The sequence below is a fragment of the Hippocampus zosterae genome, chromosome 5 (genome assembly GCF_025434085.1).
Source record: "Hippocampus zosterae strain Florida chromosome 5, ASM2543408v3, whole genome shotgun sequence".
NCBI classification, from domain to species: Eukaryota; Metazoa; Chordata; class Actinopteri; order Syngnathiformes; family Syngnathidae; genus Hippocampus; species Hippocampus zosterae.
The window spans coordinates 24,112,500-24,127,736 of NC_067455.1; the positions used below are offsets into that span (position 1 = coordinate 24,112,500).

Here is a 15,237-nt window from a genome sequence, read left to right on the forward strand (position 1 = left end):
TGGCAGTTTCAAATGCCTCATCAGTGGACATATTTCTGTCTTTCTTAGGCAGTTCTTATTTAAGCTTCACACCTTTCCTTTGCTCTGTTAGGAGGCTAACATCTCTCTGGGTCACCCTGACTGTTGCCTCTCGCCTTTTCTTCCGTGACCCACAATTTAATGATCTTCTCTCTGAGATCAATAGCTCTTCTCTTAAGCTGTTGTACTTGTGGGGATAGGGGTATAGGAACCCTGTTGTCATAGTGGGGTTCCTAATGGCATTGTGACAGGCTCTCCCTTGTCGTAGCATCTTTGTATCACAGATGAAGCCCGTGATGAAGCCCATGACACCCCCCTTGGATTCCCACACTGCCATGTTGGTAATTCCTCATGCTCCCGCAGTTTTGCCTTAGCCATCACGCTGTGGTGGTGAGCCTTGATTATGCGGGCAATTTGTTCACCTGTGCTCCTTAATATTTGATCAGCAACCATCCACCTATGTAACTGATAGTTCTAAGGCTCTACAGAATTTACTGATGAGATGATCATTTAAGTGTATTTTGGAGGAGAGGGAGGATATAAAATAAGCAGATTATGGCTCTCGAGGAACTGAAGCAGGGTAGTAACTACCCTGTTATGGGAAGGCAGAAGGGTGGTTGTTGTATTGTGTACAGGGGAGGCAATCTGTAGCGGATTATTCCATAGTTTTTCGCACTCTCGTTGCAGAGAGAGGTTTTGATGACCATGCTCTTTGTAGAAGATTCTGTCAAGAGCTTAGTACCACCTAGAAGGACCAGCTGACTGTCTGGAATGTGTCTATCAACCTTGAGGAACTCATTGCATTGTTGATCAACTTGAACAATCATTTGAAGGAGTGTAAAGGAATTAGTCCGCTAGAAGTAGTAGTAGAACACTGTTGAGGAATTTGACCTTGCTATGAGAACTCTTTAAAACAAAGAATGTAGGGTGAAGTTGGGGTCCTATTTCCCCTTGAGTGATTAACAGCCCCCAAGTGTCTTCTTTTGCGTTCCCCACCTCAGGAAAGTTCCTGAAGGCTGTCAAGTTCCCTTGAGGAGGAACTCTTATCTCGAGATTTGTGCACAGCAGACGTGGTCTGTACTTTTTCAAAATGCCAAGATCGAACTGCATTGACCTTTCTTTGTTTCTGATTTTTACATAAGGGGAAGGACTGCCCGCCCCTAATTAACATAATTAACATACTATGCCTATATGTACGTGTGACTGTAGTTGCTCGGGGCTTCCTGATGAAATCTGAGACTCACAGGAGCCCGAATCGATTTGTGTTGTGTTGATAAACTGAAGAAAAGACAACGTGGTGTTGGGTCTTCTTCCACCTTATAGAGAGATAAAAGAACCTGTAACCAAGGAGGGCCAAGAGCAAATTGACAGGTCCCATTCCTCAACAGGAGAGACGCCAGGGACAGATGCGGCACTTCCAGTCAGGTTCCTGTTTCTATTGCAGTCAGCAAAGTCATCAAGTGGTCAACTGTCTGTCCAACTAAACCTCCACCCAGCTCGGTCATCGGGAGTCGGTCAGTCAAGTGCAATCCAATAGCAATGCAGAGAACCATGAAACTGATCTTGGTCAGGGGTTTAGTTATTCGTCTCACACTAAGAGACTCAAAATCCCCGGAGTAGTCTCTGCGTCTGGGAAAAATGTAAAGATTATTTGGCTCCCGTTGATTCTGGAGCAGATGAATGTTTTATTGATAGTTGCATTGTAGAAGCTCTCGGCAGCATTACTGAAGAACTATCAGAAGTAAAACGGGTCAAAGATGTTGATGGGTGGCCTCTGACAGAAGTTACATGACTCGTCCAATTCAGTTACGCATCTCATGGAATATGTTTGACGACGGCGGTTTTTCATCATGCCATCTCGTGCGGCTCTGATTGTGTTGTCTTTTTGGACCTCAGATCGACACTTCAATCTCCCGGGATCGCCCTTTACCCCGCACACACACCATGATGCGTAACAGCCTGATACTGAGGCATGCAATGCACCTTTGAGGCCTGTTAACTATCGAGATAGCTCAAACATACCGTTTTAAAGTGCTTCCCTGGGCCCTTTAGATTTCTATTCTTTGCCGAAGCTGAGCCATGATTGGTCATGACCTGAGCCATGAGCAACTGTGACGTCATTTTCAGTCGACAGCAAGTGGCAAGATGGACAAAAACTGGTGGATTTTACTCGTTAACTCCAACATATGCAATAAAAATGAGAATGTCATGTTTAGACTAGTAGGGCGCCATGAACATCTGCTTGTCAAGAACACTTTGGGGTTGCTTTCAGTCTTTTCACACGTTTTCAACACTTACCATATTTAATGTATTTGTAAACACATTGTGAAAATTACAGGGTATTTTGTATTAAAATAAACAAAATGTACATTCTTCATGATATGCACCCACCCGTCATTGTCATTTCGGAATGATGAGCCAGTTTGCTTCCGGATCACTACACCAAGGAGCCCTTGACCGTTCCAGAGATTGGTTGTTTCAAAGCACTGTCTAACACTGACTATTTTTTACTTGTTTTTTTTATTTAAAATTTTAAAACATCAATCGATCCATTTCAATAGCATTGTCTTCATTAAGGTTGTGAGTGAGCTGGAGTCTATCCCAGTCGAATTCGCGGTGAGAAGCAGGGTGTGGTCTAGTTGTGCTGCCCCGACCTAAAACATTATCAATCATTTCTAAAGGTTTACTCAAAAATAGATTCAGAACTGTTATGCCAAAATGCCAGCCTAAGTAGATGGAATACCTCACTTATTCAACTACAGTATTGTCACTCAGATTAATCATTGCATTTTTATTTGTCTTTTCCAAGAGAAGAGCCGAGTGACAAACAACATGACAGGTTTCAGACAAGTTGTTTCTTCTCATACCTGTGTACTCCAAATGGAAGCCAGCAGCCGAGACACTGATGTCAGACTGAAAGGTCAGGTAGAGGTTGTTTGATGTGCTGTTCAGTAGTTGAGGAATCGTCGTGCCTGTATTATGGAGGATAAAGTTCAAGCTTCAGCATTCCATATTTCCATTCCCTATTTAGATCCACCTAAACCATACGGACACTTGTTACTCATACTGCAAGGGAAAAACAACTGTTGATTGATTTTATAGTCTTCAACTTTCAACATGAAAAGGAAGAAAAGGTGACTTCTTTCTCTTCTTTATATTTATTCATTTACAGTCATACCTTAGTTTTCGACCATAATCCTTTCCAGAAGGCTGTTAGAAAACCGATTTGTTCGAAAACCGAAACCATTATAATCAATGTTAAATCATTTAATCATAATCATTTAAATCCGTTACAAGTCTAGAAAGCAACTTTTTTAAAAGTATTTTTAAAAACTATTTTACACCATAAAATGTACAGTATACAGATGTAATAAGAGAGCAGGTAATATGTAAAATACTGTACAAACCTTTTGTATGTTTTATTTTTACCAATTTTAACATAAACATTAACATTGTAACATCTCTCTCTCTCTCTCTCTCTCTCTCTCTCTCTCTCTCTCTCTCTCTCTCTCTCTCTCATCGTGGCAGTGGTAGATGACATTATTTTACACCTTGAACTAATAAACCCTAGAGTCATGGCTGTAACTATGGAACAAGGTAACATTCCTCCATCCATTTTCGGAACCGCTTTATCTACACAAGTCCAGTCTCGACCGTATTAAAAGTTTGCTGGGTAAGATATTCCTGGGCCTTGATGAGATTTTCAAACTCAACTTTAAACTTTTCAGCAGCTTCCTTGTCTGAACTGGCTGGCTCCCCGTGACAAATCACGGAGTGTATCCCACTTCTTTTCCACAACTTTTCAAACCATCCTCTGCCTGCTTAATATTAAAATCAAACTCTTCAGGAGCAATGCTAGGATTTTTTTTAGGTATTTTTTTTAATCATATCACCATACAATTGTCTTGTTTTGCCGCAAATTGTATATTGGCTCAGACTGTCCACTGCTTGCTGTTTGTTTATGAAAATAAGTACAAGTTTCTCCACTTCCTCTAATATTTGTGACCTTTGTTTGCTAAACACACGAGATCCTTTAGCCACCACATCAGTGACTTTAAGATGGTCTTTCTTTTTTAGGATGCTGCTGATCGTCGATTTCGGCATGCCGAACTCCTGAGTCAACACAAACACACATACATCTAATTCACATTTCGCTATCAAATCTTTGTTAAATGGCTTTGCGCACTATTTTCACCATCTTTACCACAACCACTTGCTTTCTTTGGTGCCATGATTAGGGGCTGATACACAATGCAGAAATAACAGTCCGAATTGCGTTGATGTCAACAAACACGATGTGTTTAAAAATATATATATATTGAACACGTCCGCTCACATTCTACACTTTTAAAAAAATCTTTATTGAATAAATCCACTCACATTGGACACTCTTAAAAAAAATACTTCTTGAATACTGTAAGTCCGTTCACATTGGACACTCTTTTTTTTCTAATCTTTATTGAACATTGAAGTCTGCTCAATTTGGTAAAGAACCGATTTTCGGTCGTAATCCAAGGCATAAAAACATCAAAATCTTTGCTTGAAAACCGATTTAGTCGAGACGTTCAAAAACCGAGGTTTGACTGTATTTATTTTTTGGGTGGTGGTGGTGATGGTATTGGTGGTGTACACACAAACACAATATAAACTATGTTGGAAATAGAATGGGTCCATTCTTAATTTCAACAGTGTATGTCAGTATTTGGTTGAAAAAAAAGGCTAATGTGGGAGAACTTCCATTTTGAAACACGCAGATAGAAGCTAAAGATAATAGTAAGCATGTAAGCACACAACTTTACATTTCTCTGATGACTGACTGTTCAAAATGTTTTTGCCAGATCAAAGCTGATTACAATGAGAGCAATGGCATTACAATTACAATGAGAAAAATTATAACTGCAAGCAACAGAGCTCACCCTTAAAAATATATTGACCCGTTAATTAATTTAATTCTGATAAACAGTAACGGTGAAAATCATTTTCACTTTTGCAATTTAAAGCCGAATACCTACATTCAGACACTGGCCTGTGTTCTTCCATTAGAACTTGAGGCAAGAGCACCTATCATGTTTCTGTTTGTTTTTATTTCAGTCCCTGCGGAAGTGGAAGGCGTTCCCTCCAGCACAGCACCTGTCACAAATTAGAATCTGTGGACATCTATGCTGGCAGTCACCTGTTGGATTATTCGCCTTGCTCACTCCACAAATTCCAAGTGTTAGAATTTTGTACACGCTGTTGGTCACGTTCACAGTTCATGGTTTGTTCATTTTTGTACTTTTTGATCTCGCGTGTGAATGTCATTTATGTTTCATTATTGTTTATGCTGTTTTGGGTCGTATAATTGGAGTAATTGTAAGTGATTTTCCGTTTATTTTTAACCTTGCCGACTGCAAGCGATTTATTTTATTTAGTCTATCCTGGCTCTCTGTTGCCAGGGACTTTTATTGTACTTTGTCTGTCTTGCATTTTTCTGTAAGTACATTTTTTTTTTATTTTATTGTTTTTTTTTTTTTAATCCCTGTCTGCATCTGTGGGATCCCATCCTTATCAATTTGCACCCAAACCGGACAACACCATTGCCATTAGCAGGCGCTACAGAGAAATACTACAATTCCACACTGGGGACAGATAATTCTTTTAGAGGTTCTTTAAAGATGCACGATAATTTTGTCGGGGACTACGTTCTTTTTCGTTTATTGATTGTTTTACACAGTGCGCTCAAACAGCACATGAAGTGTTATCTGCTCCATCACCATATTTGTGCTACCTCCAGGAACTTGTGAGCTCTGACTTGCAATTCCACATGCCATATAATATTCACTTTAATTAATTTTTACCTGAGTAGCTACCAAGCCTTGGAGAATTGCCATCGATTCCATCAAAAAAATCCAGAGAATCCCAATTGTGCTCTGTTGCAAAGGTCACGACTTGAATCTAGAAGAGGTGCAAATGGTACAGGCGTACCGATTATTCATAAGAGAAGAGAAGGAAGGCCCTGCTTCTTAATCCAAAACACAAAGTGTCAAATGAATATCAAACAGGGAAAGGGGGTGTTACCTGGATGCCAGCTCCCTCTGGAACTGTTATTTTCCAAGCACAGTTCAGGTAGTTGGCATATGGGTCTGGGTATCCTGGAGAGAGAATAGTGCCTCTGCGGCCCGTCAGCACCCCTCCACAGGGAACTGAAAACAATGAGACAGAAAGTGACAGAGACATAATTGTTGGAAGGAGGGGTGGTCTTAAATGGAGAATTTAAACCAACAGATGACGAATGATCTTAATGTAAGATGATTAAACCTGAGCTTGAACTCGTTGTTGTTGTGGAAGGCTGTCTTTGATTTTGGGCAATTTGTGAGCAGAATTGTATACTCTTACCCACATTATTTAATGCCAAGCAAAGTTTATGTGTCATCACAAAATTATGTGCTGCCGCATGCAAAAACAGTTCAGCTTTAACGTGAAAGCGTATACCCTGCTGAAAGCATGAATCACCTTTTTTAACTGTGAATGCTATTTGTCTTCCCAGGAATATTTTTACATAATAATAATGAAAATAAAAGAAAATGTTCTTAAAACAATAACAGTCATTCTAAAAATGTACATTTGAGTAAGACTGCACACCATGCACTGCCTTAACACTGACATATTCAGCCTTACAAAAAAAACATGCACAGATCTTGAGTATGACTTTGTAATCGTATATTTAAAATTTCACACAGCCAATCAATCAAAAACCAATATTTTATAAATACCTACATGTGTGCGTATTTAATTCAAGGCATGCCAAAATTATGAAAACCTTTGCAAACTTTCAGTCAATCAATGTTGAGGGGCCAGAATTACTGGATTATAATGTTGGGCAGGATGTTAAACTGTGGTTGTCCCATGTTCACCAGAAGACCAGGATAAATTGAGCCATCTCCCTTTTCTAAATTGGACAGCATTATTAAATACAGTAGGTGTTTAAATCCATCTTTTTTTTTCATATTAGGTAGCACGCTAAGGTAAAATTATTTTGTCAACAGCACTTTTTAATCCATGCCTTTGTTAAACCCCAGCAGGGATACTTTAATACACTTTATTTTTGGGGTCAGCCAGTCCTCCCTCAAGCATCTACAGTTGGTCCAAAATGCTGCTGCTGGCCTTTTAACTGGTGCTTGTAGGAGGGACCAATTCTAACCGCTCTTCAATGGCTCCCTGTACACTTTATAGTTCATTTTCAAATTATTTTATTCGTTTTCAAAACTGTAAATGGTCTCACCCCAATTTACTGCTCAAAGGTCTGCACCTGCTGCACCCTGGTGTTTGCTGTTTTTATGTTATTGATTTGTCAGTTGTTGATATCCTACGAGTATTTTTTACTCAATTTGCAGCACAGTGTATGCAGTGTTCTTTGCTTTAGAGTGTTCTGTAAATATAGATTAGTTGAGTTTTTTCCCTTCCCGTATATTTCCCCCGTATATCTTTCAAAATGTCATTCTCATCGTCCATCCTTTTTCTTCCTCCCTCACTCCTCATACTCCTTTTTTACATCTATTTGTCCCTTCTTTGCACCGATGCCACAAAACTTGCACCTTGACTGTGCATTCCATTTTTCCAGGTAGAATTGTCTAGGGAGGCATCAACCAACTTTACTTTTCTCACATCCTTGGCAGCTTAGTCAATGACTTCAGTGTGGGGGCTGAACATCTGTTCATTTTGGGCTCACACACAAGAGGCATAATGTCCAGATCAATTCATATTTTTTGAATGCGTTTATGTGATCGCACTGAAACAAAAAAGCCAATCTTCTCAACCAAATGACCAGTTGTCAAAACACATTTACTAAATCTCCCCACAATTTGCCAATACCATAAACACATGTCATACGAAGAGACAATTCACAAAACACAATCTTCCATTCTCATACCTCTGAACACTTTTTTCTCGCTAAAACACAAGTTGCAAAAGTATTCTGCTCATATTCTCAAATGAAAGATCATGTGATGCAAAATGCTTGCCACAGTCAGCAATATTTGAAGAAGCTGAACTTAACTGATGTCACTCATGACACACGACGACTCAAAATTGAAGACACCTCTTGCTAATGGTGTGACCACATGTATAAAAGCAAATTCAGAGTGCACAGTGTGCTGAACATTGCAAACAAACACTATAGATGAAGACAGAGTCAGGGGAAGAGGAATTTGAGCCAGTAGCCTACATTACTTCGGGACAATATTGTGCTACCTGATTGACTGCTGCTTCCCAGATAACTTCGGGCATCTAGGCGGGGGATACCCTGAACCGGTTGCCAGTCAATTGCAGGTCACACAGAGACGAGCAACCATCCTCGCTCACACTCACACCTAAGGACAATTTAGAATGTTCAATCAGCCTGCCATGCATGTTTTTGGAATGTGGTAGGAAACCGGAGTACCCGGAGAAAACCCACACAGGCCCGGGGAGAACATCCAAACTCTACACAGGGAGGCCGGAGCTGGAATTGAACCCGGCATTGCGAGGTCCACGCGCTAACCACTGGACCACCGGGGCCCCAGGAGAAAAGAAAAAAGAGATATATTACACAGTATAAAACTACTCCAAACACAAATCAGTATCCTGACGGCAGAATTCAGGTTAGTATCATTTTTAGTAGTTGACAAGAAATTCATTATTCTATTGTTGGGAGAAATTATCATTTGTTGCACAGGACTAACTTCTTCAACTTAGCTAGCAATGGCATTTATCTCTATGTGTAAACAAAATCAAACAAATGTAGCCTCTTTTGTTTTGTATGAAGCTCTGCTGTTAGCCACGATTGTGCATTATGCCGTGATGGCATTACTTTTCCCATTTAACATGTCCACATGCACTCTTGCCACAATCTCCTTTTTTTTTTTTTTTTTTTTACCTCTGCACTGTGAAGTCGACGCGCTAAGCACGGGACCACTGGGCCACACTTTTACATTTTCAAAGAGGGTACTACAGTTGGACACAATTACCTCATGAGAACCTCTTTCTGGATGAGGCTGTTTTATATTTGCGGAAAAACCAAGAGGCAAATAGGCCGCAACGTCATTCTTGGCCATCGGAGGCTTGGGGGATGGGGGGGGGGGGGTAATATTACTCTCTAAGCGGCCATTGGTTCAGCGGGGCTTGTTCACGCATGCTGTCCTTGGGTCTTACAACACCCAACGTCTCCTCACCTTCCTAGCGGAACAAAGATACATCCTCCTGGACTGCTAGCAACACCATCCTGGGTGTTTGTGAACACTTGGAACAACATCCACTTCCACAGAACAAAATCAGAAAGTGATTCACCGCCAACAGTAATCGATTTTTAAATGTCATTCTGCCACCCTACTCCACTTTGCTGAAACCCTATAGAGCAGGGGTGTCAAACTCAGGTCCTGGAGAGCCACTGTCCTGCATGTTTTCCAAGTCTCCCTTGTGCAACACACCTGATTCAAATGATCAGATCATCAGCAAGCTATATGGGAGCCTGACATTGAACCTGTTCATTTGAATCAGGTGTGTTGCAACAGGGAGACTTGGAAACATACAGGACAGCGGCCCTCCAGGACCTGAGTTTGACACCTATGCTATGAAAGTTTTATGACAGACAACCATGCACTCGAGCAGCGGTTCTTAACCTTGTTAGAGGTACCGAACTCAACCAGTTCATATGCACATTCACCGAACCCCTCATTAGTGAAAAATAAAAATACAGTCATACCTTGGTTTTCGACCATAATCAGTACCAGAAGGCTGTTCAAAAATATATTCACTACAGTTAGTGTAGTGAATGTGATTTTTATTATTATTTTTGAATTCTCAGTCAATACCTATAACATATGTGCATTCTTATCACTTTTCCTTTCCAAATGTTTTTTTCTAGAACTACAACTCTATGAATCTTATATGACCTCTTTAGTGTCTTATGTATTCCTGCGCATTACTCTCAGTACCTGTGGGATAAATACTAAAGGCAACGAGCACCCTTGACATATTCCTATTGCCACTGGGTCCCATTTGAGAACGGGTTAACTGGAGGTTTTATGAGTTTTTAAAAAAGATCTAATATAAACTCCTAAAAAAAAATGTAGATGCATTTCATGGAAACACTTGGCTTGAACAGGTGCTTTGAGTCCCCTGAGCTGTCACGTCATGTAATTTGCAGAGCAAGATTAGAAATCATGAGGCTCATAAAAGCATGAGCTCCCCACCCATCTCAATCTGCAACAAGCACATAATTCAGAGTTATCACGGGTAGACAAGCATGAGGACATCACATTATGAGACATTGTTTGCACTGTTTGATATTTGATGTGTCTTCATCGTGATTTTTAATTAGATATTTCTATCAAGATATAAATGATGACTGTCTACAACAGGCGTCTACAACAGGTGTCGCCAACGTGGTGCCCGCAGGCATCAGGTTGCCCATGAGGACCACACATATAGCCCGCCAGTGCTTGGATTGTGATTTGCTCGTAGAAATTATGATTTAAAAATGCTAACACCGGCAGTATTGTGAGACAACTTTAAGATGATCAAAGCCTGAAAATCATTTAAATCATTAAGTATTAAACATAACACATTTTAATATTATTAAATGTAATTTGTACTAATGTTATTTCATTTTCATATTTATTTGGCCAGCTGTCTAAGGTGAATGAAGCTGGATTTAACAAAGGCACCAATTTGCCGGTCAAGTTTGAAATCACTGTCCAGTTTAAGGCCCAAGTTTGAGACTGTTGACTTAAGATAAGGATACAGGGGGCCCAGGTCTGCAGAATGGGATGTACAAGGGCCACTGGGACCAAACAGTATTACCTCTGTTTCATTCATTCATTGAAATTCAAGAAATTTTGTGCCATCCAGGTTTTGATTTCTTCCAGGCAGGACAGAAGTGGCCTTAACGAGAAGGCGTCTGTTTTGCTTAGTGGAACATAGATCTGGCAGTCATCTGCATAGCAGTGGAAGGGAATACCATGTTTCCTTAAGATGGAAACCAGTGAGAGCAGATACAGCGAGAACAGCAGAGGCCCCAGAATTGAGCCCTGTGGAACACCACACGACAGGGGAGCAGTGCGTGACTCAGAGCAGCCAAGGCTGACACCAAATGTTCTATCAGCTAAATAGGACCTAAACCACTCAAGAGCCAATGCCCACCAAGTGCTGCAAATGAGTCAGCAGAATACTGTGATCCACTGTATCAAATGCTGCAGTTAAGTCCAACAAAACTAGACACACGTGGTCTCCAGTGTCATTTGCCAGGAGGATGTCATTAGAAACGCGTAACAGGACTGACTCTGCTATGCATCGTCTTGAAACCTGGAAGACCTCCAAGATGTTATGTTCATCCAAGAAAAGTTTCAACTGCATGTGCACCACTTTTTCCAGAATTTTTGAAATGAATGGCAGTTTGGAAGTGGGCCTGAAACTTGACAGTACATCTGGATCAAGACTAGGTTTTTTGATCAAGGGTTGGACCACGGCATGTTTAAACTGTTGGGGAACTATACGAGAAGAGAGGCTGCTGTTGATGATGTCCAAGACCGATGCACCAACACTTGGGAGAACCTCCTGAAGGAAATGTGGAGGAAGGGAGTCACAGGGGGAGCCAGATAGCTTCGTCTGGCGAACTACATACTCCAAAAGCGTCAAGGACACAGTCTCAAAAGAATTTACCACAGCTGAACACGGAACATGGACAGAGGGGTCGGGTGCGGCATTTGAGACCGGAGTTTTATCTGTAGATACCTTATCATTGAAGAACTCAAGAAATATGTTGCACATCTCGGGTGAAGAATCCAAGCAAGTACGCAGAGGAGGTTTGAGTACAGAATCTATCGTTTTAAATAGTGCACGTGGGTTGTGACGGTTCACTTGAATAAGGTCCGACAGATATTCTCTTTTGGCCTCTTTTACTGTGAGCTGATAGTTACGCCAGCAGTCTTTCGAGATTTGATAAGAGACCTGCAATTTGTCTTTTTTCCACTTGCGTTCGGCTTTGCGACACCCCTGCCTAGCTGCGCGAGTTTTGTTATTCAACCAAGTTTTGGGTTTAGGTTTTGGGATCACAGTTTTTGAAGGAGCCACCAAATCCAGGATGGCACGGCATGATGAATTGAACCAAGAGGTGAGTTCCTCTGTGTAGACGAGGGTACGCAAATGTTATTGAAGGCATCAGAGAACCGACTCGCTGTCCGAGGGTTAAAAATTCGGTGTTTGGAAATAGGAGCGGCAGATTTTACAGCAGCATGCGAGAAGACTACATCAAATAAAACTGCAATGTGATCAGAAATCCCATTTTCAAGGACTTCCAGATTTGACATCGGTAGACCATAAGCAAGGACAAGGTCTAAAATATGTCCTTGTTCATGTGTCGGGCTGGTCACATATTGCACGAAATTAAAAGAGTTGATAAGTCTTAAGAAGTCCTTTGCTAGTGGTTTTTCCGGACAACACACATGGATATTAAAATCCCCCATTAGGAGGATATGATCATATCTCAGCCTGAGTTCCGCAAGAAAGGTTGAAAAATCGCTTAAAAAATATTTGTTGTATTTAGGAGGACGGTAAATGACAGCGCAGAGCACCGGGAAAATATGACCGACTTCAAAGAAGGTTGCTTGAAAGCTGGTGGTCGGTGTGGTGAATGGGCACCCTTTACATTTGAAATTCTTCAGACGTATATCAATTTGGTAGCCCTTCACACAATCAGAACACATGAGGTAGCTCTCACTCTCAAAAAGGTTGGTCACCCTTGGTCTACAATGTGCACAACTTGTTTTAATACTCACTTTTCAGGTAAAAATGTATTAAATCCATGATTTGAATGGCCTTTTCTATACATTTGATTATCTGTTGTGCTCATGTAAAATATAATATCACTGTTCTTTGGCATTCAACTGAGCATGACTTAGATTTGTTCTTGGTTTTACTGATTGGTGCTTCTACCGCCTTTATTACCGATTTGTCTTACCGTTTATTGTGCATGTTAAATTGCTCCATGTACAGCACTTTGTATGCAGCGATGGCTGTTTGAAAGAGGCTCGAAAAATACAGTTGACTTGACTTGACTTGTTATACACAAGTCCAGGCCCGGTAGTCCATAGTCCAGTGGTTAGCACGTCGGTATCACAGTGCAGAGGGTTCGATTCCAGCTCCGGCCTCACTGTGTGGAGTTTGCATGCGTGGGTTTTCTCAGGGTGCTCCGGTTTCCTCCCGCATTCCAAAAACATGCACGGCAGGCTGATTGGACGCTCTAAATTGTCCCTAGGTGTGAGTGTGGGGGCGTGGATGGTTGTTCGTCTCTGTGTGCCCTGCGATTGGCTGGCAACTGATTCGGGATGTCCCCCGCCTACTGCCCGAAGACGGCTGGGATAGGCTCCAGCACCTCCCGCGACCCTAGTGAGGATCAAGCGGTTCGGAAAATGGATGGATGGATGGATGTTATACACAGTCTAGTTCAGTGGTTCTCAAATGGGTGTTCCCAAGGAGGTAAGTGAGACGTTTCCATCTATTTATCTATCAATCTATAGATATAGATACAGCCCACGAGGTACAAAACAAATCTTTAGGAGCCATATGATACACCCAACAGGAAGTCGGCCATTTTGACTTTATCTTGGACTTGGGTGCCATTTTTGCCCTTTTGTAGAGGTCAGATATTACCAAATTTCTCAGAGAAGAATTTATCCACTTGACTTAACACTTTGGGTTTATCAGCACCATTTATTGGAAGCTGATTATTTCATTTTAGTCCCCTGCCATGGTGATGTGCCAGATGCAAAGAATAATAACCCTTTTTTTGAAGATTTAAAACAGAGGTGTCAAACATATGGCCCGCGGGTCTGAACCAGTCCCCAAAGAGGTTCAATCTGGCCCGCAGGAGAAATTAAATATGAAAAACTGCATAAAAGAAACGGAATTAATAGTGTATTTGTAATAAGGTGCAATTCATGGAGTGTCCACTAGGGGACACACTGTTTTGATCAGAGTAGAAGACAACATTGTTTTGATCAGAGAAGAAAACAACAGCAGTCTCAGTCTGTCATCGAGACAGACCCAAAACAGCAGACGCTATCAAGGACGTGAATACTTTATTCTTTACACATTTAATAGCACTCTACTTAGGTTGTAAGGTGTAGGCAGGGATTACATTTTGATTTTATATGCACATGTGTGAATGGTTTAAACATCCTTTCTTGATAAATCTCATTTAATCTTAAAGTGCATTACTATTTTTTCAACATCAATTACTTGTTCTGAGTTTTGTGCATTTGTCCCATCAGTCAGATCAGTTGCAATGCGTATATGTGAATGATAAAAGTAAATTGCACATGTGTCTAAGGAAATCTAAGGTGTTTTACAAAACTTGAAATGTTTTGTAAAATATATTTTTATTAAATTTCACCATTTTCCGAATGTTCTTGTGCTTCTTTAGACCAAAACAAAGGAAATAAATGATATGTTGGTTATTTATAGCACAGTATGGTATAATTTTAATGGTCCGGCCCACTTGACATCTACCGAGGCCGTATGTGGCCCACAACGTGAAATGAGTTTGTCACCCCTGGTTTAAACCTTGGTGCTAACTCATGAAATGTTATAGACATATCGGGCCTGGCAAGAACATGTTTTTTGAAGGGTTGTTGTGTTGTTCTTACATTATCATATCACATAATTCCTAATGCCCAAATGTGGGAACACACATTAGGGCCGAATTTTATCTCAAGCTAAATCTAATCTGTTTAAAATGGTACTGCATACTGCAGTGCTTCCCTTATGTGGCTGTCAATTTCGACAATCCTTGAAGACTCAAGGTCTCCTGTACTCACAGCCAGGGAAATTTCCCTGGCTGGCACAATGCCAGACTTTTCATCCACATGTCCCCCATTCAGTCTCAGTGTCCTTGTCAGATGTAATGTACGTCCCGCTGAATGCATTTCTTTTGGTAACAGTGGGTGCTGACATAGCATGTAAATCATAGGCATAGTGTGACTATGACACCCATGTTGGTTCTCTTAGTTAACCATGCCTTCACAGGAATATCCTGAGGCTATTCATGACAGCATCCCTGGATTAGTTTGTTTTCCTATTCAAAGGTACGCTATCACATTTTATATTGTTTCATAACCAAATAGTCTTTTTATTGTCATTTCCTATTTTAAGATAAGAAAACATTTATTTGTCTCACAATGGAGATATTTTGCAAATGATCTTTTC

The 15,237-nt window shown here is 40.8% G+C and overlaps 1 protein-coding gene across 8 annotated transcripts in view; it reads right to left on the reverse strand.

Annotated features, from left to right (window-relative positions):
- The window catches only part of LOC127600226 (CUB and sushi domain-containing protein 3-like), a 782,730-nt gene that overhangs the window by 462,852 nt on the left and 304,641 nt on the right, over positions 1 to 15,237 (reverse strand). For all 8 annotated transcript variants that reach the window (XR_007962299.1, XM_052064574.1, XM_052064571.1 and 5 more), the window contains 3 exons: positions 6,076 to 6,200; positions 5,856 to 5,952; positions 2,886 to 2,990 (listed from right to left, as the gene is read on the reverse strand). Coding sequence is in view for 7 of the 8 variants with exons in the window: in XM_052064574.1 (XP_051920534.1) it covers positions 2,886 to 2,990; positions 5,856 to 5,952; positions 6,076 to 6,200 (327 nt within the window). In the remaining variant the exon portion in view is untranslated. The remainder of the gene's footprint in view (positions 1 to 2,885; positions 2,991 to 5,855; positions 5,953 to 6,075; positions 6,201 to 15,237) is intronic.